The sequence below is a fragment of the Ischnura elegans genome, chromosome 1, assembly GCF_921293095.1.
Source record: "Ischnura elegans chromosome 1, ioIscEleg1.1, whole genome shotgun sequence".
Lineage (NCBI taxonomy): Eukaryota > Metazoa > Arthropoda > Insecta > Odonata > Coenagrionidae > Ischnura > Ischnura elegans.
The window spans coordinates 165,108,800-165,132,477 of NC_060246.1; the positions used below are offsets into that span (position 1 = coordinate 165,108,800).

Sequence of the window (23,678 nt, forward strand, 5' to 3'; positions counted from 1 at the left end):
AAAGATATTACTAAAAATATATATCTACAGGTACACAGTCACCTTTTTCTACACTAGTATTCACAACCTACAGCACCTAATAAATATGTATTTCCACCAGATGATGCATTCCAACACTTGATAAACCCTTACCACAAATAAGGAATGATACATTTTAATTTTATGCAAAGCTTCTTCCGGGAACGTGGAACTTAACTAAGGAAATCATGGACAACAATTAGCACCTTACCAATAACACTATCAAACTGTTACTGAATTGGATACCATTCGCCTAAGGGTTTTCAATTACATTCAAAGCAGCTTTATTCCTATCATTGCAATACATAAAAAAACAATCATAACTATGACCTCAAGTCATATATTTGAAAAGAAATTCACGAGGTAAAAGTTTTTGGAAATATTTACATTTCTTAACACAAACAAATTAAGAATCTTCATAATTTATCATGAATACTGCAAAAATCAGAATATAAATTTTCTGTGAATACATCCTGCAATTATTAATAACAATCAAAATCTCTTGAGCTTGACCAATGCAGATTTTCAACTTTGGTAAATTTTGACTTGCTCAGGGTCCATTACTCAATTCATGAGTATTTTGAGCTGGACTTTTCTTCTCTTTTATTTTAAATGCAATCTTTGTAATGTATGTGTTTCTAATGTTTTGATCCAATGTACATGTTTTGTATGTTTCGTTGTATCGAATGTTTTCATAAATGTGTTGTATACAGCATCCGCGAGGGCCAATCCTCGCCGTGGATGAATAAAGATAAAGATAAAGATTGGAATGCATTTCTCACATTATTATTCAGGGAATGCATGAAATCAATTTCGAAATCATGAATGCAACTCGCTTGCATTCATTCAATACCTGATAGGAGTTAAGAATGCTTTCATGTTTTTACAAGATTATTAATATAATGAATGAAAAAAAAAACCAATATTGGCAGGTTAAAAAATGAAACATTATGAAATTTGAATTTCGATGATTGGAAAAGAATATTGAAAAAAACCACACAATAAAATTAGTACAAATTAAAGATAAGATAAAAGATATGGAATATATGAGCAATACACTTGCATAGGTTCACCATTTATGTGACAGGTTTCAAAGCAGAGTTACGTCTTCAGGCTACATCTCCGGAAGATGTGACGACTTAATGAAACCAAAGCACTGCCTATTAAATGTAAATAGTGAACCCACGAATGAGGTGTATGTAATATTTTATTTTGCACTGTGGAAAGTTTTCACAGAGTAATGCCTAAAGTTATTACTAATAGGTGCACAATATTTCCTAACTTCTTCTAATGACTTGAAATTCCTTTATGAGAGACAAAGAAATATTTTTAAAATCCTGAGCTATATTTCGCCTACTAACCTTCACTGATCAAGGAGCGGATGGCAGGAGGCCAGTAATCAGGCCCACTCGTGATTTTACTATCGTTCTTCTCAGAAATGAAGTAGTTCCCATCCATCAAAGCCTTCAGGGTCTTTGAGGCATCCCAGAATTCAGTTCCTGGGAAGAGTGACGACTGAAGCCCAGGAGGGACAGGACAGGAGGGCGACGACAGCAGCAGCTGAGTCTTTGGAGACAATGCACCTCGCTCGTACAGGATCTTTCAAGGGAAAAACATTTAAAGGCATTACAAGGACATTGCAAGGAAAACATGACACTTCATGGATGCTACAACTATTAAAAAATTCTACATAGAAAAAAATAATTTGCCTTGATGGGGATTACAGATCTTCCGAATTTGTGCCAGGCATTCTACCATTCAAGTTACCAAGTCATCTCTTCCCCTGTGGGGTTTTGCTGGCTTTTGACGACAAGGTAGCATTTGCATATCTATAGTGGGTACCATGGTGTCCACCCGTGATTTTCATCGGGTATTGAAGTGGCCTCAAACATACCAACAATCTAGTACAAAATGTGAAATTATATTCTTAAATAGTAAATACATGGAAAAGCAGTAACTTCCAAATAACATGATTCATGATGTTTACATTATAAGATTAGCTCCAACCACTAACATTAAATTTAAGAATTAAAATTCACAATCATTTATCATTTAAGCTAACATATACGAAGTGGAATTACCTTCTATGCAAGGATTTGATAATTACCAATAAGTTTATGTTAGTAGTAGTGAAAATGACATGGAATTTGCAACAGGTACACGTTGAAGAATATGGAGGGGCAAAATATTGATGCTCTAGTCCGATTGTGTAAATGTTGAACCATTTTCCTTCCATTAACACGTGGTCTACTTTCATGACTTGTCTACCTTTGCGATTTATGGATGAAGAACTTTTTCAATTATTTTGAATCTCTTATAATCATGTCTTTAACCATAAATTTTATGAATTTGATTTGGCTTTTCTCATAACTTCAACTTTACTCAATCTTGCATACTTTTGCAGGCACAAAAACATGTACAGGAAAAACCATTTCCATATCACAGTGTTGCGTAAATTCGGTTAACTGATCTATGGAAATATCGTTAATCCGGAATGTGCCTGGTTCCAAGCAACCTGAATCATCGATCTTCAACTTTATACTTCAAAGAACTGATGAAATTGCCAAGTGTGTCTATGAATCAGAGCAACAGGGTTCCACACAATTCTGGATTATCAATCTGCTACTGTAGAAACACATAGGTACCCTATTTGCACAAAACACTAACAATTAGCTTTATTGCATAGCAATAGCATATATGACATTCACTAGGCTGACATGACGAAGATACATATTCACAGAGCCAGAGAGTAGTAGAGGTAGGTGGAATGAAAGGGGTAGATCTTATTTGGAATTACATAGGGAAGTACAAGTTGGGATGGAAGGCCACTTGGGGTAATTAGCAACATCCATGCAAATCTACCTTAAACCAGTGGGGTGAAATTGAATAACAGAAAAACCCTTTATTTATGGTCACAAATTGAGGAAAAATTTAAAATGTAAGTTAAGAGCACAACCTTTTTAACACATCTCGATACAGATTAAAAGACAGGTATGTAGGGGCTTTTGTCGTGCCATCATTGTCACCCAATTGTTTTTCCATTCCCACCTTTATCCTAGATCCTCACCTCAATGCCTACCCCTACATTATATCGATTGAATTGATCAAAAGAAGAGTTTCATGCTTTAGCTGTTGAATGTAATGCTTCACTTCAAATCATATTGAAATCACTGGCAGAGAACTCCATGATTGAATTCCATTGACAAGTAAGAACCAAGAAGGAACACGGTCAAGGCCCAAGAAAATTGGTGCTGGCTTCTGACCTTGTGGATCTGGATTCTAATCCCAATGGTGGTGGAGATTAATCAGAGACTGCCATACCTCTGCTTAGTGGATAGAATTTCAAGAACAGCATTCCATCCATTCGATGAAAGCCGTGTCCTCTTGGCACCTCACATTCGGAGAAGGCCAAAGCCAACACCGGGATTCCTCCACTCTTCCTCACGGCATAAATGACCTCAACAGTCGGTCACCTCTCACAAGTACCTTACCATACGCAACGCATTTATCACCACATGGAGTGCAGAGCAACATTAGGGGTCACAAGGGGTATGGCAGGAGGGGTATGGCAGCCGTGCGAGATGTAAATGAGTACAAAGAATGAATTCCACATGCTTCCCTTCCGTTTATTGCCACTCCCTCTGTTCGGCCCGGAACAGCATTATGTTTTCTTTTCTTTTCATTTGAATTTCCCTCCTTTCTTCTTTTTCCCGCCTGCCTTGGTTTTTTTGTTTTATGTCGTACTTTTTCGCCTAAAGAGGGCTTGAGAAGCCCAGGAAGAACAGTGCAGGCCTGGCACCGGGATTCATTCCTTCGCTTGTGTCCAGGTGAAGAGGACAGCTTTCGTTCGCCTGATGTCAAGGCGAAGACGCGTTTTTATCTCGCCGAAGCTCGGGCGAGGATCAAGTGGTGGAAGGACGCATGGGGTGCAGAGTTTGGGCGGAAGCCAAGGTAAGGCGGGATTCTCTTACTTATTTTCTTCCACCCCCGTCATTTCTTCCGTTCACTTTATTTAATTTTTGGTTTCCAGTCCCTCATTTCTCTTTTCTCATTATTTTTCGTCGTAAACGTAAGGCTAAGTTCCGGCCCTGCATGAATTGCATTTCGGGCGGGACACAACGGCCCCGTGACGCGACACCCTCAGAGCAAAATGGGCTTGGCTCACCTGAACTGGAGGGTAGCGGGCCATCAAAGTCCGCAGTCTGGAACAGTGGCGGTCATCTTCAAATTGACCAATGTAAAATGATCCAATAGTTGTGTCCACAAAACATACTCCATAATATGTTGCACCAGCACCAACAGACTGCAATGAGAACATTAATGGCAATGTCAATCATGCATGCACCGCATACAGGGAGGATAACTGAGATTTCATACACACTGATTTGTACCACACCATCCAAACATCTGTGCATCAGCAACCGTTTAGAAATATTTACATTTAAATGCTGTAAATTTTGATAGAAAGTATAAAAAAGCCATTATTTTTTCTTCTGCAGGTGAAAAGATTCACCTTTAAGAAAATTATGACCCAAACTTTACCAAAATCAATAGACACCCTTTTATTGATATTGGGATTCATAGTTTACTAGAAAGTAAAAAAAATGCAGAGTCGAAAAGGGAGCTATGGATCACTGATGGATAAACAGATATAAGTATTCAGCCCTGAAGAAGGTAGCCACTAGTGGATAATCCAAGCAACATCCACAGACAACATAGGCTAGACAAGTAACAAATCTGTATCAGTCATACCCAAAGGAGTAATATACATTTGATTATAACTTCCATTCACACAAAACCAGAAGAAACCAAGAAATTAATGCGAAGTCAACTAATTTAGCCCTTACATCAAAAGATCCTGACTCCATGTGAACAGAATAATAACCCATAAAGAGTGAGGAAAGATTGAAACGATTTCAATATGGCTATCTGAGCATACCATGTACTCCTGTTTCTTAAAACGTTGACAACTACCTACTGTAAGTCATAATCTTGTACACACATCTGAACCTTATTGATACACATTATACACTTGCACAGTGATTTTATGATAACTACAGAGACTACAGGACAAATAAATTGTGCGATAAGAGGTATCAATAAGATTTTACATTTTGATCCTTTATGTAAAACACTTTGCACCCACCCATGGGACTGGCTACTAAGTTACTTGTTTCATGCAGTGCTTTGAGGAAAGATTACTAAACACCTACCAACAGTTGGCAGACAGAAGGCCACCCTTTGATTTGGATTCCTTTTCTCATACCTATAAATTTATATTTTGATGTGTGTCATGAACGCTCTGATATTATGATTTTATAATTTTCACAGCTATTGTAAAATATCAATTTTGGAAATTACCTTTTCCGTGAGAGAGAGCAGAAAATGGCTGCCGGCAACTCCACAAGCGTCACCGTCCGCAACGTTGAAAGTTCGAGTCCCTTTGGTGGTTATTTGACACAGCTCTCTCTTCACAACTCGATCAAATTTAGTGGGTCGGCTTACTGAAATAAGTAGTCAACGTATGCCTCAGGAAAGAAAACTAGCATCATCTCCTACAGCTAAAATGTTAGAGATGAGTGCATCACAAATAAGTATGGTCAACACCACTACCAGTGTGTCCATTAGCTGGGACTTTGAAATATCCACAAATATGTATAGGTTTATATGATAAAGTTTTTATTTCTCCAGAATAATTGATGATTTTTCTTTGACAATTAGATGAGAATGCTTGGTAGGTTTTTGGACTACTAAAGGATTATTTTTTAACATTTATAATAACTTGTTCAGGAGAAAAACAACCAAAAAAACAGTGAAATACTAAAGTTACGAATTGAAAAAAATCACATCACTAGTTTTTCTTGGATTTACATATGTAATATCATCAAGCTGGGACTTGGGAATAAGGCACTATTACTGTCAGACTTGGCCATCAATTGCATTGAAATATAAAGATCAACAACTTAAAAACATGAAAGAATTATCTTTATTCCAAATTAATCTTCCCGGGTGGAATGAAGGAAAAAAGAAACAGAATTTAAGTGAATACAAAAACATAGCAGGTACTCTGCTTAGTGATTAAAAAATGTGAAATGCAAGGGAAATTTGACTTGTCAACTTGCCATAAAGGCACATTCTACAAGCCACCAATTTACCCAATACGACCAAAAGAACATTATGTCCTCATACAGAAAACATTTTACTCACTTATAGCAAATGCAAAATGCACCAGCAAGAGCACAATTTGACTAAGCAACTGACTAAGAGGCACATTCCATATGTTGCTGTTTTATACATTGACACAAAAAAATTCTAGAGTCAATTTCATATTTCCCTCAATACAATTTTAAAATACTTAGAGAGGAAATAAATCACTACATATTTATCCTTTCTTTGATGCAGGTAATAGAATTCAGGGGTTCTCAGGAACAACATTATACATATTACAGCCTGAATTTGCAATTAATAACATTGATATCAAAGGATCAACAACTAAAATAACTGAGGGAATGGACTTTTCTCAACATATTCATCACAGGAGAGAAATCAAAAGGAAAAAAATCAAAATTTGAGATGTCAGTTATCAGATTAACATTTTACACCAACAAATTGAAGAAGTGCCAAAAAAAATTTGACTTTGCTACCAGCAAAATAAAGGCGATTTTTAATGACACTGACTACTGACCTATGACCAATAAGAACACAATGGGCTCATGTACAAACATTTTACCAGCTTTTGGTGAATACAAGAGTACAAAAGAAGTCAAAAAATGGGCAATTAAAAAAGGCAGCCAGCTGAATAAGCCACAATACTTTCTTTGTTGTATTTTATACTGACACCACAGAATATTCTACAATCAATTGGATATTTCACAGATATTTCCAGTGAAAATAGCCTGAGATTCCCCAGTTTTACAGAGGACTGGGTAACCTAACCCATTCCCAAGAGACAAAAGAAAATTATGAACTGATTCAACCATAAAGTTTTGATAATATGCAACTGAAGAAATTTGAAGATGTGTCACACTTACTTGTTTTGCACCGTTCCTCCATGAGGTTTGGAGTTTCCGTCTGTTCCACACGAGCCACCTGGTAGCCCTTCTCAACTAACAAGGGAGCAAAGCGAGAGTACGCAATCTCCGGAAACCCAGAGTGAGCAAATTCCCCCTGCAAAAATTACATTTTAAATAAATAGAGATTACGCTCACATCAGGGGAAGTCTCGTTGCAATAATATCCACTGATTTGGGCTGTATGCTGAGAAACGTATCCATAATAGAATAACTGTTGAGCTTTTCCACAAAATTTATCACTATGTATACCACACATTTCAACTTGCACGGCCGTCACCATGCGCAAAACGAAGTAATCCTAATCCAAAGTAATAAGCAGGGGAATCAGGAGTAGAATGGATGGAGGGCGGGAAGGAGAGGGCGGATTTTTGGGACTCAATTGTGAGATTACATGTCCTCCTCACAAGAAAAGAAAAGGGGATAGCTTGAGTGGGTTAGGTAATCACATTAAAGAATATATATGCCCCCCTGTTGTAGCATAATGACATTGTCCAGCACCTACTGACAGCTCTGTAAATTGTAACTCACTAAGTGATAAATTAACTGAATGAAAAGTGAAACAGTTTTTCTGTTATAGTACCTATGCCCAAGGTTAGGATGCAACTACAAAAAAATGCAGCAGAACATATTCCCCAGTATTTCATGATAATGGATTCAAATATCAATTATAACAAATATTGAAAGGGTATCATTACCTAACATAAATGGAATCTAAAAACTTATAGAATAAAAAAAAAATTACTTTGTTTTATTCCACACTTTATTTTAAATAGCACGACCCGGGTTTCAGCATCTTGTTCTATCACCTGCTGATCACAGCTGTTGCTATGAATGCAATGCTATCATCACTTGATTTTTCTTGCTATCATCACTCGGACTTCGTTCCCCAGAGGGGATACGCACGTTGCATCATCCTAGGGGCACGGAAATTAAAGCAAGTCTGCATGCATTATCTTCATTCTACCTTCGCATACTTCAAAACAGTGCTGATTTCTTCAACTGCAATGCAAATCGCGGGCAATAGACCACATTTAGGAAGCCTCAGTTCGTATTACTCTATCACTTCGCGTGCTTTTTAATAGGTTTTCAAAAATGTATGCAGCGTAGCAGTGTGCGCAAGGCTATCCCTTTATTCTCAATATTTGAAATAGAGTATATGTATTCGCGAAGTTTACACAGAAAAATAAAGAATTCGATACATTTGACCATTACTAATATAAATTTAAGGTTACAGCGTCAATTATAGCTTCATCATCAAATTTAGATCGCTCTACCATTGCGACGTGAGTTGTGACTTTCGTCGACCCATTGAAGCCCAGTGGGTGGCAGCATTTCTTTATTGTAGTCGAATCCAGAATACTCCATTGCAATTTTTACCGTTGCGAGCTTCGTAACTAAATCATTGTACTAGCATCATTTCCATCGTATTCCCGAAAGACAACTGCCGATAAGAAAACATCCTGTAAGGCCTTATGCAGGAGTTCTCGAAGTAAAATACGTCACGATTTTGAAAAATGAGCTTTCGAGAAATCATATTCTGCAACCCTCAGTTCACTGGCTTCGCGGATAACTAAATTTTAGTCTACTCTAGTGAACTCATCAAACGAACCTTCAATATTCATGTCTTTTGAGAGACCCTGCCAGGATTCACAGATTTCGCCATCACTCTCCATCAAGTGGTCGCAGTTGACTGCGAATCGGATAGACAACTGCCAATAACAAAACAGCTTGAAAGGCCTCATGCATGAGTTCTCAAAGTAAAATAAGTCACGATGATGATGCTGTTGACTGCAAACCCGGTTTTTGCAAAATAACTAAATATCGTGACAAGTGCGACGCGCTTCTAAGCTTTGCAAAGCCGCTGCATTACCTGCAAAATGGTCCTCTTCAATGTCGCCAATCCCTTACATCCATTCGACAAACCAAAAACACCACTAAAATCCAACGGTAATGCCGCTTTGCTGCAGAAATGACCCCTCGGTCGAGAGGTTGCAAATTAGCTGGTGCAGTTGAGGGGAAGAAAATAATGCGCACATTTCTTATTGCTAGACCTATATTGGGGCCCGTGCAGCAATCGAAGAAGAAATCTACTTTCCCCATGAGTGCATCAACTCCTGCCAACCACCGCTGAATTAATTCCTCTGTCATTCATGAATTTTTTCCGCTACCACAGGGGTGAGGCATCACTCTCACCAGTAGCCCAGTATAAACATGGCATGTTTAGACTGTACCAGTGGTGTAGCCAGGGGGGAGATCTGGGGGTACAAAATATTTCTTTGAAAAATGAAGTTTTTTCGATTATGAAGAGCGTTAAAATTGGTTTAAAACTCTCTTCTTAGTAGTACTAAGTCAGTACCCTGTTTTTAAAAAATTCCCCCTCCCATGTTTTGAACCCCCCCGAACAAAATTCCTGGATACACCACCGACTCTTATCATTCTTAAAACAGAGGGGTTTCGCATACTTCCCCACAAAAAATGGAGGTACTGTATATCTCCGAATATAGTCCCCCCTTTTTTTCCAAAAATGGCCGAGGAAAAGCAAGGGGGGGGGGGACTATAATCGAGTGTAATCCAGTTTAGCATACTAAAGGTGACCATCAAGTTATAAATAACGGCATAACGGCTAATGTTCTCGTAGTCTTTCCATTTGAGTATATTTATGAGGATTATAATCGGAGATATGAGTAAATACTGCCACATTTTACTGGAAATTAAGACAATTTTTACCACAAATGTTGTAAAGATACGATTCTTCCGATTCTAATAGCATACCGAATATGTGTTTTCACGGAATCCATCGGGTAGCCATTAATTTTTCTTTGAAGAGTATTGTTAGAATAATCCAATCGACACTGATCACTTAATGACGCAAAACAGCAAATAATTAAAATCAAAACCAAACACAGACTATCATTACATTAATTGAACACTAGGAATTGAATCAATAGTATATGTACCCGTCGCTCATTTAATAGTTACACGATTTTAATCATTGCGAAAAATAAACACATAAAGTGAACATTTTGTGACGATTTAGCATTTCATTGCGTCCGTAGCTACTATACGTCCGTGCGGTTCGTGTTTACAACCACTGCCTTTACCGCCTTCACAGAACAAGAATGCGCAACAGGTGATGCATTTGTTTCTGAAAAGGCGCAAGAATCGACGACTTTAAACCAGAAGCGCTGGCATTACTGCATTTGATCAAGATCCAGCGACCCTGCATCGAAAGTGTGATCAATTTATTGAGGAATATATTCAATTCACCATGGTAAGTAGGATCGATAAATTACGTCACATAACGTTTCGCAAATATTTCCGCGATATTTTCTTTATTAAAAATAATTTTACGTTCAAGAGTGAGGTGATGGATCAAGTAGAAAGATGAGGATTAATCCTGCAGCAGATTAGAAGCCATCAAAGATGGAGTTTTGATGCCAATTTAAAAATAGCCGTTGCAGAATACGCCGTAAATTATAGTATTCATATGGCGGCTGAAAAATTTGGCGTGGAAAGAAAGTCTTTGGAAATAGAAGTTACCTCGCTTGCAAAGCGCTAATACATCGCGGAAGTCTGGATGAAAGCTTCTCGGGTTTCCAACCGGGTCAGGGTCTGCATGGTGTAGGCCGACGTTTCGTTGGGAGACTTTCCCAACATCCTCAGGGCTGATGATGCCGTTGTCGCGGTGTTTCGATATATATACCCTCCTCCTTCACCTAGGTGGTCTCTGATTGGTCCGGGATTTTTCCTCCTTCCTCGTCCTATATAATGCCAGGTTCCAAGCGCTACTTAGCTGCAGTCCTCGATCTCTATTTATATTTTTGGGGTGAAGATGGATCTCCACGGCTTCTTTAGTTATACGGTCCCAATGCAGACCCTGACCCGGTTGGAAACCAGAGAAGCTTTCATCCACGCTATTCACCGGGAAAAGCTCAGATTCTTCACCATCGCGGAAGTCATTTCGCAGGTCTCGATGCGGCAGATTCAAAGAATTAGAGGAAAATATCGTCGAATTTGTTGGAGATATAGTAACAGTATTCTCTGCAGACGGGTTAGTAATCCCAGACAGCGAGATTGGGAAGCTTTAAAGAAACTAATGCGTTACCTCAAGCAAACCAGTGATATGGCATTGAATATTTATGCCTGTGAAGATCTTAAATTGACCGGATATGTAGATGCCGACTGGGGTGGAGATATACAAGATAGGAAATCTACAAGTCCATATATTTTTAAGTTGGGAAACAGTGCAATTTCCTGGTCCAGCAGGAAGCAGTCTTCTGTCGCTCTGTCTACAACAGAGGCTGAGTATGTCTCTGCAGCATCTGCCAGTCAGGATGGTGTTTGGCTACGACAATTACTGCATGATCTGGGGGAAGTGCGGAATGAACCAATAATAATCTATGAAGACAACCAGGGATGCATAAAAATAGCTTCAAATGAAAAATTTAGTGCCAGAACGAAGCACATCGATGTCCGGCACCATTTTATAAGAGATTTAATGAAAAATAATGTTATTCTGCTTGTTTACTGCAGGAGTGAGGACATGATTGCTGATGCACTGACGAAGCCACTTCCAAAAATATAATTTGAAGAATTAAGGAATGGAATGGGCCTGACGACATAAGCTGTTAAGTGGGGGTGTTGGAGATATAGTAACAGTTGATGTTTGTAAACAGTTTGTTATCACCATTGTTGTTCTAGTTTACGTGCCTTTCTAAAGTAAAGAAAAATAAAAGGCTGAGCTACCGAAAAGAATAAGCTGCATTCTTTCTGCGCAAAATCCTACTGAATTTGTGCGCAAATGCGGAGCATAAGCTCTTTGTGTAACTTATGCAATGATTCGCGACAAGGCATTGAAAATTGATATATTTTTTCAGTTTTAATGTTTGTTGGAAAAAGTTTATTCCTTAATTTTATTACCTTGATATTTGTAAGTCCTGTAGTTTAATTATTTTGCTTAGCAGGCATTTGATGGAAATAATTTTATAATATTAATAATTTATTTAACACAATTTTATTTAGATTTCCTAAATTCTTCTAGTCACTTGGATTTGTGATGACTTGATGGGTGTGTTACACTGGATCTAAGTGTGTTTCAGGGGCAAATGTGATGCTGTTTATGGGCTTTAAGTTAAAGCTGATATGTAGACATTGTCTGTAGTCATTTGGAAATCAAAAATATTAATAATATGTGAATATTAAAAAAAAATACAATTGCCTTGGATACTTAAAAAATTTTCTCATTTCTTCATTACATCTGGTTAAGGAACTATAAATTACTGATACATGCAATGGATCACAACATGTTTTAGGTATAGTTATTTTGTTGTGATGGAAAATATGTGAACAGATTTGTTCTTAATCTTCACAGAAAATAATAGTTTTTATCGACTCTAGAATCTTAACTTGCTAACCACAGAAAAATTGCCTTCCTTTGCATTTTAAAATTTTTCTCAAAACTGAGGTCTCAAAATTGGGGGGGGGGGGGACTATATTCAGAGGGGGACTATATTCGGAGATATACGGTAACTTCTCCCAGCCATCACTATTGGTGCATAGGAGTTCTATAAAATGTTCTTTGCTCATTTTTCCCAGCGGTCCGCCTATTCCTTTAGAGTACGGTCAGGAAGCAAATTATAAAAAAAACACTTTGTGAGCATTAAATATGTCCTTAGAACTGTTTCTATTCGGCTATCCATTCCCAACTTCTTGCTTGCTCCTGCAAGATGGGCCCTGAAATGGGGATCAGCTCCAGAAAGATAGTTGAAGGCATTGGTATTGGAGCGTTTTCGGTTAGGCCCCTGGGATGCGGCGTTAACAATTTTCGACCGTTATGCAGCTGCGAGATAAGCGAGTTCTCTCGTCGAATAAGCAGTCGTGGACAAAAAGCGGCGGTATTCTGAGGGGGTATTGGGCTACCCTTGGGTAAGGTAGTCCATTTAAAAGATACCAAAACCTGTGAAGATACCGTGACTTGGCGACTGGGGGCCGCCAATAATTATGCCTCTCATCACCCGGGGGAGAGGGCAGCAGCTCTTCTTCACATGTGCGAAGGTGGAGACCATACTGGTTGGTACAGCGACACACATTCCACTACGGGCGTGGTAACATTTACTTTAACGGCTGTAGTACTGCGATGTGGAAGGCAAGGGGAAACCACCACATTATCATCCCGAGGAGTCACAGCTACTCCACTCAATTTATTTAATGACATGATGGAATTCTCTCGGGTAAAATATTCCGGAGGTAAACTAGTCCCCCATTCGGATCTCCGGGCGGGGACTACTCGAGAGGGTACATCGGTCAAACGAGATAGAATGTTACGGATAGGAACATGGAACGTCAGATCACTTCGTACCTGCGGTAAGCTAGAGAACTTGAAGGTGGAGATGCGAAGAATGAACCTCGATGTATTAGGCATCAGCGAAATGAAGTGGCCCCAGGAAGGAGACTTTTGGAGTGGAAGCTACAGAATGATACACACGGGATCGCTAAATGGTAATGCTGGAGTAGGCATAATGCTTAGAAAGAGTGCCGGGATGCGTATTAAAAGCTACCTGCAGTTTAATGAAAGGATAGTAATGGTGAAGATAGATACTAAACCCGTAGCTACTGTAGTGGTACAGGTTTACATGCCTACGTCAGATTATGAAGACGAAGAAGTAGAAGATGTCTACCAAGATATAGCGGAAGTTATCAAGCAGGTAAGAGGGGAAGAAAATCTTATTATTTTAGGGGACTGGAACGCTGTCGTCGGCGAAGGTCAAGACGGAATAATAACTGGGAAATATGGGTTAGGTAACCGAAATGAAAGAGGAGAAAGGCTACTTGAATTCTGCACGGAGCACAGGCTAGTGGTTGCTAACACTTTATTCAAAAATCCCCTGCGAAGAAGATACACGTGGAAGATGCCAGGAGACCGTAGAAGATTCCAAATCGACTACATTCTAGTGAAACAAAGATTCAGGAACCAGGTGAAGGATTGCAAAAGCTATCCAGGGGCAGATATCGATAGTGACCATAACCTAGTTATGATGAAATGCCACCTTAAATTTAAAAAGTTGAAGAAAGCCGTGAAAAACATATGGCAGGTTGAAAAATTGAGGGAGGTTCAGCATCAACTGGCTTTTAAAGAGGCTGTAGAAAATAAAATAGGGGAGGATCCGACCAACAAACCAATGGAAGAGAGTTGGAAAACCATTAGAAGTGGTCTGCAGGCAGCGGCTGAGGAAGTTCTTGGTAAAAGAAGAGTCGTTATGAAAAAACCATGGATCACGCAGGAAGTATTAGATCTCATTGAAGAAAGAAGAAAATACAAGGCTGCGAAAACAGAGGAAGGACAGAATCGTTACAAGAGGATAAGGAACGAAATATGTCGTAAAGCGCGGAAGGCTAGAGAAACGTGGATGAAAAGCATTTGCGAAGACGTGCAAAACAATCTTAAACATGGAAAAGTAGAGGCCGCTTATAGGATAGTGAGGAACCACTTTAAGGAAAGGGGCGTAAGATGTAATACCCTTAGGGACAAAAACGGAGAACTATTGATTGAAAACGAAGAAAAAGGGAAGAGATGGAAGGAATATCTGGAAGATTTGTACAAAGGAAGTCGCCTCAGAACGAATGCTATCGAAAACGAGAGGGAAGTGGATGCCGATGACATGGGAGCCCCAATTTTAAGATCGGAATTTGATGCGGCTGTAAGAGACCTCAGGATAAATAAAGCGTCTGGCATTGATGACATTCCTGCAGAACTAATCAAAAATTCAGGAGAGAAGACGTTGAGCCAGCTATACAAAATCATTAGTGAAATGTATACGACAGGTGAGATACCAAAGGATTTCGAGAGGAACATTATAATCCCTATTCCTAAGAAGAAACGAGCGGAGAAGTGCGAAGATTTTAGGACCATAAGCCTTACTACACATGCATCAAAGATACTGACAAGGATCATCTATAGAAGAATAGAACGAAAAGCAGAAGAGTACTTGGATGAGGACCAATTTGGATTCAGGAAAAACAAAGGCACAAGGGAAGCAATATTGGCCCTAAGACTGCTCATAGAAAAGAGAATGGAAAAGAACAAGCCAACATTCGTTGCGTTTGTGGACTTAGAGAAAGCATTTGACAACGTGGATTGGAGCACAATGCTTGGAATCCTAAAGGAAATTGGGGTTCTTTATAATGACAGAAGAATCATCCACAGTTTATACAAAAACCAAATAGCCGTGATAAAATCAGGGCCCAGCTGTGAAGAAGCAAGAATTAAGAAAGGAGTGCGACAAGGCTGTACATTGTCACCCGTAATTTTCAACGTTTACATTGAAAAAGCCATTAAGGAAATCAAAGAAAAGGCATTGGGAGTGAATATCCATGGAGAAAAAATAAGCATGCTAAGATTTGCCGATGACATAGCCGTTATAGCAGAAACAGAGAAGGATTTGAAAAATGTTCTGGTTAATATGGGTAGGGTAATGAGTAGATATCAACTGAAAATAAGCACGAAGAAAACCAAGATCTTAGTATGCAGCAGAAGAGAAGAAGTCAAGACCAACATTAAAATAGGGAGGCAAAAACTGATAGAAGTGGATGAATTCTGTTATTTGGGAAGCAAGATAACTAGTGACGGGAGAAGCAAGAAAGAAATTATCAGCAGAATAGCCCAGGCGAAGAGAGCATTCCACCAAAAGAGAGACCTGCTTACAGCGGGAAACTTAAATATGGATGTAAAGAAACAATTTATAAGAACCTACATCTGGAGTATGCTCCTATACGGAAGTGAGGCATGGACAATGACCGCAGCGGAGAAAGCAAGGATAGAGGCCTTTGAAATGTGGTGCTACAGAAGAATGATGAAAATCAAATGGATCGACCGAGTTAGTAACGAGGAAGTCCTAAGAAGGGTAGGAGAGAAGAGAAGCCTCATGAAAACCTTAATAAGAAGACGGAACAACCTTATAGGCCACATCTTGAGACATGATGGCCTGATGAAGACAATCGTCGAAGGACAGACGGAAGGCAAGAATGGAAAAGGAAGACCTCGAACAAAATATATGGAACAAGTAAAGAGAGATGTGAAAGAGAAGAAATACGTAGGAGTGAAAAGATTAGCTGATAGGAGAACTGAGTGGAGAGCTGCGTCAAACCAATCCTAGGATTGTTGACCAGTGATGATGATGATGCAAGAATTGTCTAGAGTATTATGACCGAATGTCATACTTAATTACGACTGTCGTCTTCTTCATGCAACAATCGACGGCCATCGCAAACCTTTTCCTCTGGAGAAAATCAACACCGCTTCACATCACGTTAGGACATCGCTACAATCGTATGACAGAGACTGACCTTTAGTATAAAGCACTTAATTAAAGTAACGTCTAGATCAATGGGAAAATGTTGGCTTTCGTCTCTTAAGTGCGAATATTTTTTATCCAAGATTGCGGCAAATGCAAAAGTTTCTCCTGATTTTCAGATGATATTGAAATAAACAATGTGAATGAAACAAGAGTTACTACAGAGTCATATTCAAGATAATTAAGAGAGGCAAATTTTGGCTTTCATCTTCTAGTGCACACATTGTATCTTCCGTAATTTAAAGAAGTTATCCAAGATGGCGGCGAGTGAAAAAAAATGCTTCTCGGAATTTACACGTTGTAATTCTGTAAAGTATCTTAAACAACCGTCAAAAGAATGTGATCGAAGTACATAGCTCTAGCTATCATATCTTTGAGCGTGTAAATATTGGGAAATTGAGTTATTTACGAAAGTCAGCATTAACATTTTTCTCAATTCGCCGCGAGGTAAGGGTCGGCGGAAACAAACCACGGAAGGCTATGGTTACGGTTAATAACAACGATTCTGATTGGCTTATTCAGTGGAAGTCTTTGATTGGCCCTCCAACGCTACGAATATTAAATTATTCATATGAAAATAAAAATTTAACCAGAAAAATTGGTTATTGAGAGGTGAATTTCACTCGATCGCACCAAAATTTCATTTCGTTGATCGGGAGTTTTTGTAAAAGAGGAGTTCCTTAATCAGGGTTTTTCACTACTGTGTTTACATAGGCAATTGGCCGGACCAATAGCATTTGTTCGTTGAACAGAGTTCTTCGTTTAGCGGGACTTCGTTAATGTGAGGTTTCACTGTATCTCTAAAAATCAATGCTTCTGTATCCCCAAATTAGCTAATTTGGTTCACTCCACTCACATCCATCAACAATGTATAACAATTTTACCTTTAGGATGTTAGAAATGAATGATAACTGAGTGGACAGTTTTACTTACCCTCATGAAAGAAATGTTCAACTCATTGACGCCAACGACAGCATCCATGTGGTAGAGCTCATAAAATTTCCCGACTTTGAAGAACAGCACGCAGTCAAAGTGATGGGACTTGATTTCCCACCACTGCCTCATGGCCTGAAGGCAAACAATCAAGTAAGAGAAAAAACAACAACCCATTCCATACCATGCTTCCCACACAAACCACTTCAATCCAAGATCTGTAGGTATATACATAATTAAGTTATAACCAAGGGCTAGACGGTTCTAGGAGGTGAAATTAAATGAATCCATTTCTTTTGTGCACATTATTACACAATATGTAGCATCAGATGTCAATTAAAGCAAAAAAACAGAGAAAACTCCAACATCAACATTAGAACCTGAGGAATCCAAATAAATAATATTGTACGAGTGAGAAATTTAGAAAGCCCATTTACCAACATTTTGAGATAAACCCAAATGACAAATGATATCACAGTTCCATTTCAAGATACATGGGGTTTACAAATAAATATCCAGAGTAAAGGTTTTTAGCTACTACATTCAACAACACCACATATTTTGCAGCTTTTAAGAATAACAATACTGATAAGTTTGTTTTCTTAAATATAAAAATTAAATACAAGTTTGCACACTTGTTCAAATTATACACAGAAAATGAACCTTATCTTGAGCTTTTTGATAAAATAGATGTATTCTACCCTGTAAGAGTAAATGTAAAACATCATTGCATAAAACATTTGGATTAAATTAAAATATAGGAGTGGGGATAGGCTGTTAAAAATAATTCTTTATTGAAGACTACCGGTTTACTGGAATCAAGAAACCGGTAAAACTTAGGTACCCACTCACCCTTAATTACTTTGCAATTACTTGATGGACAATAAATTCTTTCCACAAGAAGTTAAATCTATAGCTAAACAGGACTGGGGTGGAGGGAAATAAAATTAAGTAGGAAATAAGGCTTAAAATAGAATAGATAATTATTCAAAATGAGTCAGAATGATTTTAAAACTGTAGCCATTGTACTCACAGGAGTAAGATTCCTTTTAAAATCTTCGGGTACATACAAGGTTCTTGGGTTGTACTCGAGATGATCAGGACGGCGTCGGTTTGCATCCATTATATGGTTCGGCTGAAGGAATTTGTACGTCAAGTGAGACCACGTTTTCCCATCTTCACCCACCTCAGGTGTGGTCACTGCCTTCTCATTCAGAGTCTACAAAGACGCGTTAAGCAATCAACTGTTTTCATTAACATTTCTTGAGACACGTGAGATATGATTTCAGGGTTGTTATGATACATATTCCCAAATTCCCAAAGGCATTAGTCTCCATTTCCACAGAATTTCCCACTCTCTCCCCTATTGATCATCACACTACACTTTTGACGATCAATAACAGCCGATAAAATAAAAATTCTTTATATAAATTTCAATTTTTTTCTTTACAATGACAACTCAGGAAAACAGTAACTTGAAACTGAATTTCAGTCCAATCCATGTCAAAATATGGTGCCAACCTTGATTTAGCCAAGTCAAACAAAGAGCCCCCACAATGAACACTTAAAAAATGGTTGCTTTGATGAAATATGCTTATTTAATTACAGAGAAAAGAGATTTGTAAATTCCAAAAGGCATCTTTCTTAGTCAATGATATTAGCCCTCAACCAGGCAACAGTTCAGCAACCCATTGTCTTGAATCATGAAATGAATTTTCCTGACAACACGGACAATATTCCCTGACTCTTCCCTGATTTTTCCCATTCCAATGCCTCTCGTCTTTTCCCTGACAAGCAACAACCCTTGATTTTGCAATTGAATCAAACTTATCATTGAGATGCTTGTGCATTGCATACCTGTTTCGCAGCAAATAAGGCCAGCTTTGACTTGGTTTCTGTACTTGCTGGAGTGGAGGGTGGAGAAGCTTTACTGGGTGGAGGAGTGGTGACAATGATAGACCTTGTAGTTGGAGTGTGGCCATTTGGCTTTCCAAAACCATTTCTGGGCTTCTTTGCATTCTGCTTGCGATCAGGTCTCCTTTTCTGAAGGAAAGAGAAAAAAATTTAAGCATGCAATACCTACTTTAAAATGGGATATGTGGCAGTGATTTCCATCCTCTCAACTAGAAAAATATATTTCCAATATCACAGTTTATTGATACACAACACAGGATTCTGAACTAGCTCATCTCTAAGTAAGTTCTGAAATGCAGATGAAAAAAAACAGATAAGATGAATAAAGGGAGAGAATGAGTAATAAGGATGCTATAACTTCCTTGCTCTCGGGGACATATCAAATAGATACCCCCAAATACCATAAGGGTCTCACCTGATGGCTGCTACGTCAGCCTCATACACATGATTTTAAGGATTAAGGAAAGAGATGCCACGGATGGAAAACATTTCTTAATGGCAGGGAGGCAGCAGAGAAGTCAAGCGTGGAAGATTCCATAAGTGCCACAGAAGAGTGATGGAAATAAAATGTATGAATGTGATGTGAGTGAGAATGAAGCATTTATAGGAGCGAGGCAGAGAGGCCACATGGAGACAAGAGTGGAAGGGCAAGTTGATGGGAAGAAAGGCAATGAATGAGTCACATAGGACAAGTAAGGACATGTAAAAGAGAAGATATACGTCATTATGGAAATTTTAGCAGATAAGAGAACAGAATGTGTCGTACCAATCTTCAGATTATTGAGTTATGATGATGATGATGAAGGAGAGAGAGGAAATGGAAGAAGGGAAATCAAAGATAATAAGAACATTTTTGTGAAAAAAAAACCAGAAACAGTCATACTGGTCAATTGATGAGGCGGTGAAAAAAGTCCTCAGAGGGGAGGCGCTATGCACCCAGAGTCATGGGGGAAGAATTTCCTCACAGAGCATTTGCAAACTGGCAGAGAACTAAAGCAAAGATTGAAGGACTGCGAAAATGATGCGTGAGAAAAGATGTGGATTTTTAAGCAATGACAGTACAATGAGAATGAATATCAAACAAAAACTTCAATACTGCAATGAAAAATACAGATGATAAAGGTTTCACACGCCAGGTAAGTGAGATGGTGGCAGAGGGCAAGTAGCTAGAGGATGATATCCAAGTTGAGCATTGAAATGTTTGCCATCTCCTAAACTAGTGGAGGCTGTACAAGAATCACACATGTGTATAAATGCAAGATAGATATAGTCAGCACCTTGTTCAGGTTGAAAGGGTTCTTACCCGCTTGGGGGTGGAAACCTCTTCATCTTCCGAAGGTTCCTCACTTGAAGGAGACTCGTGCTCTGACAACTCTTCCGATTCTGACGCTTCGAGATCTTTCTTCCCTGGAAATTCAGTCAAATATAATAATCAGTCTTTTTTTTTACTGTTTGAAATTTAGTCTCCTCTCTTACCTTCTACTTGCTGGACATTCACACCTACTGTCCTAGCAAAAAGTCGAGATAACCAGATTAAAAGTAATCTCGCTAATTACGTCATTGCCTATAATCAAATAAACTGGCAATGAAAGGAAACTAACTTGTTCATATCCTTAACATCATCATAATTTTATCCTTGTATTTCCTGACTTTGTACCCGGTTTAGAATGAAAAAAGGTGAGTTTATTGATGCTTTGGAAATGTTAGCTCCTCTCTGAATGCATTTTTTTCTTGAACTCTATCCACATGTACGAGTGTCCATACATTGAAAGAACATCCTATTGTCTATCCATAAACAGAACTTTTTAATACTTATACTAGCAGCTAAATTTGTTGTTAAAGGTAGCTATTTTTGCTATTAAACACTAGAATGCTGTGATTTTTACTGTCTTTGAAATTTCAACTGTCTACAAGCGGCTATTTTTACTTTCGAAGAATTTCCTTTGGTGACTTTTCCTAACTTTATGAGGAAATTGCTTTGGTAAAACTACATAAGGGCAGGTCAATCAGTTTCTTTGAAAAATTACTTTTAACTAGAATTCCAGACCCATTTTTAGACCGCTGGTGCAACCCAACATTCGTTTACAACGTTTAAAAGCCAACATTCATCAACTCTGCATGAATACAGTACTAAAATAGCTTATACATTTCTTGTAAGATTAACTACTGAAAATAGCAGTATTCTTTACCTGCATCATCAACATATTCGCTAAAGGTTTCAGGCCGCTGATTTTTCACTGCAAACGAGTAGGCGATGAAAAATCAAAAAGGAGAACAGTACATTGGGGTCATTCCATGTCAAATCAACCAATATTTTGACCAAATGACACTCACCGACTCGGATTTTCATGAAACTTGCCATGGTCATACATTCTGGTATAATTAGAAATTGTGTAACATTTGAGCCTCCAATTAATGAAATATGAGCAATTGAAATTTGGTCGTGACCCCTAAAGTGCCGCAACGTGCAACACATGGTGATTTTTATTTTCATCCATAAATCCATTCCTGTGGGATGGAAAGGCTTAATTTTTTTTTCTAAAACTAAGTGGTTCATAATGATCCCACTATTATCATTAAATATTCACTGCATGAAGTAATTCAGCTGCAAAAAAATAAAGTTTACAAAAAAACTTGCTTGTACCATTTTTCATTCTCAGCATCCACAGGGAAAGGTCATGCGAGTACAGACTCATGGTTCAGTTTAAAGTAATCATTAATGTATAAGCAAAGATCCTGATGAAAAATAATCGTGAGTCTGACGTTCCTTTTAGTAAAAAAAAATACTCATTCATGGTCACGGGAAAAAATGGCTCTTTTTCGAGGCACATTACACAATTTAGAGAAGATATAAGCTTATAATCATGATTAAACAATATTAGAGCATGCATTATCTCACTATAGCGTATGCTACTGGCTCTTAGAGTAGGAAACACATAATCAATCATGTGAATGTACTCCCCCACGTGCTGCTAATTTGATGTTTCCGTAGGGTTGATTCGTGGGGGTAGGGATCAGCGGTGGAATTGACGAAAAGTACCCAAAAAGTAGACTTCAAAATGCAAAATTCAAATTTTTTTGGGGGTGTATTGGGGAAACGGGGGGTTATAATAGATTTGCACTGCCAGGGGTCACCAATCGCCCACATCCCTATGGATGTGAAATTCATAACCCTATTTTTTTAACTACAACAATAGTCATAATTTTCAAACATAGCATAAAATGAGAATGATTACATTGAACTAGATAACACCTGCAAAATAAGAGAATGGAGTAATAACTATTTATAATACTAATTCTATGATTTTATGAGTTTGCAAAGTGATCTTTGATAACTGCTACATAGGGGACGTCAAAGAACAGCTATATTCTCATAAAGGTAGAGATTTAATACCTCATCTTGGATAACTTTTGATAAAAGGTCAGGTAGAGACAATGAGCCAATGCGTAAAGTGTTTCATACAGAAAATCGTAGATCAAAGCTGTGAACCATTATTAGTAAACAGACAGTGAACTTGTACTAGGTAAAACTTTTATGATAAGAGTTAAGCAAGAAGTCATGTAGATTCGCTTTCGTGGAAGAGAAAACGATTCTCTACTTATTTTTAGCCTCCCTTCCTTGAGTAAAACAAATTACTATGTACTGGGTAAGATGCAGTCCACGGCACGTTTGAACGTTTCGATAAACGCATGCGATGGTTGGCCAACAATGATAATACTCTTCACTGACAATACTCTAGGCATGAGCGAAACTTGAACAACACATCATTAACAGTTGAAAACCCTGCATCTTTGTGGGTAAAACACAAATCACCATGTCACATGGAAGGCAATTTTGAAGGATATTCGTTAAGCAGTGAATACACAATACAAGTACGACTAGTATTCAGAGGAATCTGTTTAATACTGTAAAAGATTTCAAGACAAAGCTTCTTAATACCTGGTTTGTACTCGTCATCAGAGTCATCACTATCGACCATTAATATCCGCCTTCTCTTCTTGACGGGTGAAGCGAGCTCTTCTTCTTCGTGGTCGGTAAGTTGGTCCTCTTCGTCATCGTGGGAAACTTCAGGAACTGCCGAAAGTAGACACAATAAGTGCTAGCATCAAATATTTTCTAAACATGAACATCGACTTCAGCAAAGATCAGGAAGTATACCTTTCTTCTCAGGACGCCCTTTCTTAGAACTCACTGGAGTTCCGTTCAATTTCCCATTGCATTTAACAGAAGAATCAGGAGTGACAGTAGGTTCAGCCTTTTTGGCTGCCGGAGGTGTTTTCGTAAAGTAATTAAACAAGGTGTTCTTGGACATGTTACAAAGATACCTTTCGTTATGTTTTTCCCACTAGAGAACGAATTCACACGCGCGCACACATTTGGCGGGAGAGAA

General features: G+C 38.4%; 1 protein-coding gene across 1 annotated transcript in view; it reads right to left on the reverse strand.

Annotated features, from left to right (window-relative positions):
* LOC124173174 (DNA mismatch repair protein Msh6) overlaps positions 1 to 23,678 on the reverse strand; it is a 54,646-nt gene extending 30,968 nt beyond the window's left edge. Inside the window, exons 1-10 of the mRNA XM_046552685.1 lie at positions 23,447 to 23,678; positions 23,228 to 23,362; positions 20,591 to 20,694; positions 19,231 to 19,416; positions 18,407 to 18,592; positions 17,374 to 17,508; positions 7,050 to 7,185; positions 5,380 to 5,522; positions 4,184 to 4,321; positions 1,380 to 1,617 (exon numbers count right to left, since the gene is read on the reverse strand). Of these exons, the coding sequence (XP_046408641.1) occupies positions 1,380 to 1,617; positions 4,184 to 4,321; positions 5,380 to 5,522; positions 7,050 to 7,185; positions 17,374 to 17,508; positions 18,407 to 18,592; positions 19,231 to 19,416; positions 20,591 to 20,694; positions 23,228 to 23,362; positions 23,447 to 23,600 (1,555 nt within the window). The 5' untranslated portion in view covers positions 23,601 to 23,678. The remainder of the gene's footprint in view (positions 1 to 1,379; positions 1,618 to 4,183; positions 4,322 to 5,379; positions 5,523 to 7,049; positions 7,186 to 17,373; positions 17,509 to 18,406; positions 18,593 to 19,230; positions 19,417 to 20,590; positions 20,695 to 23,227; positions 23,363 to 23,446) is intronic.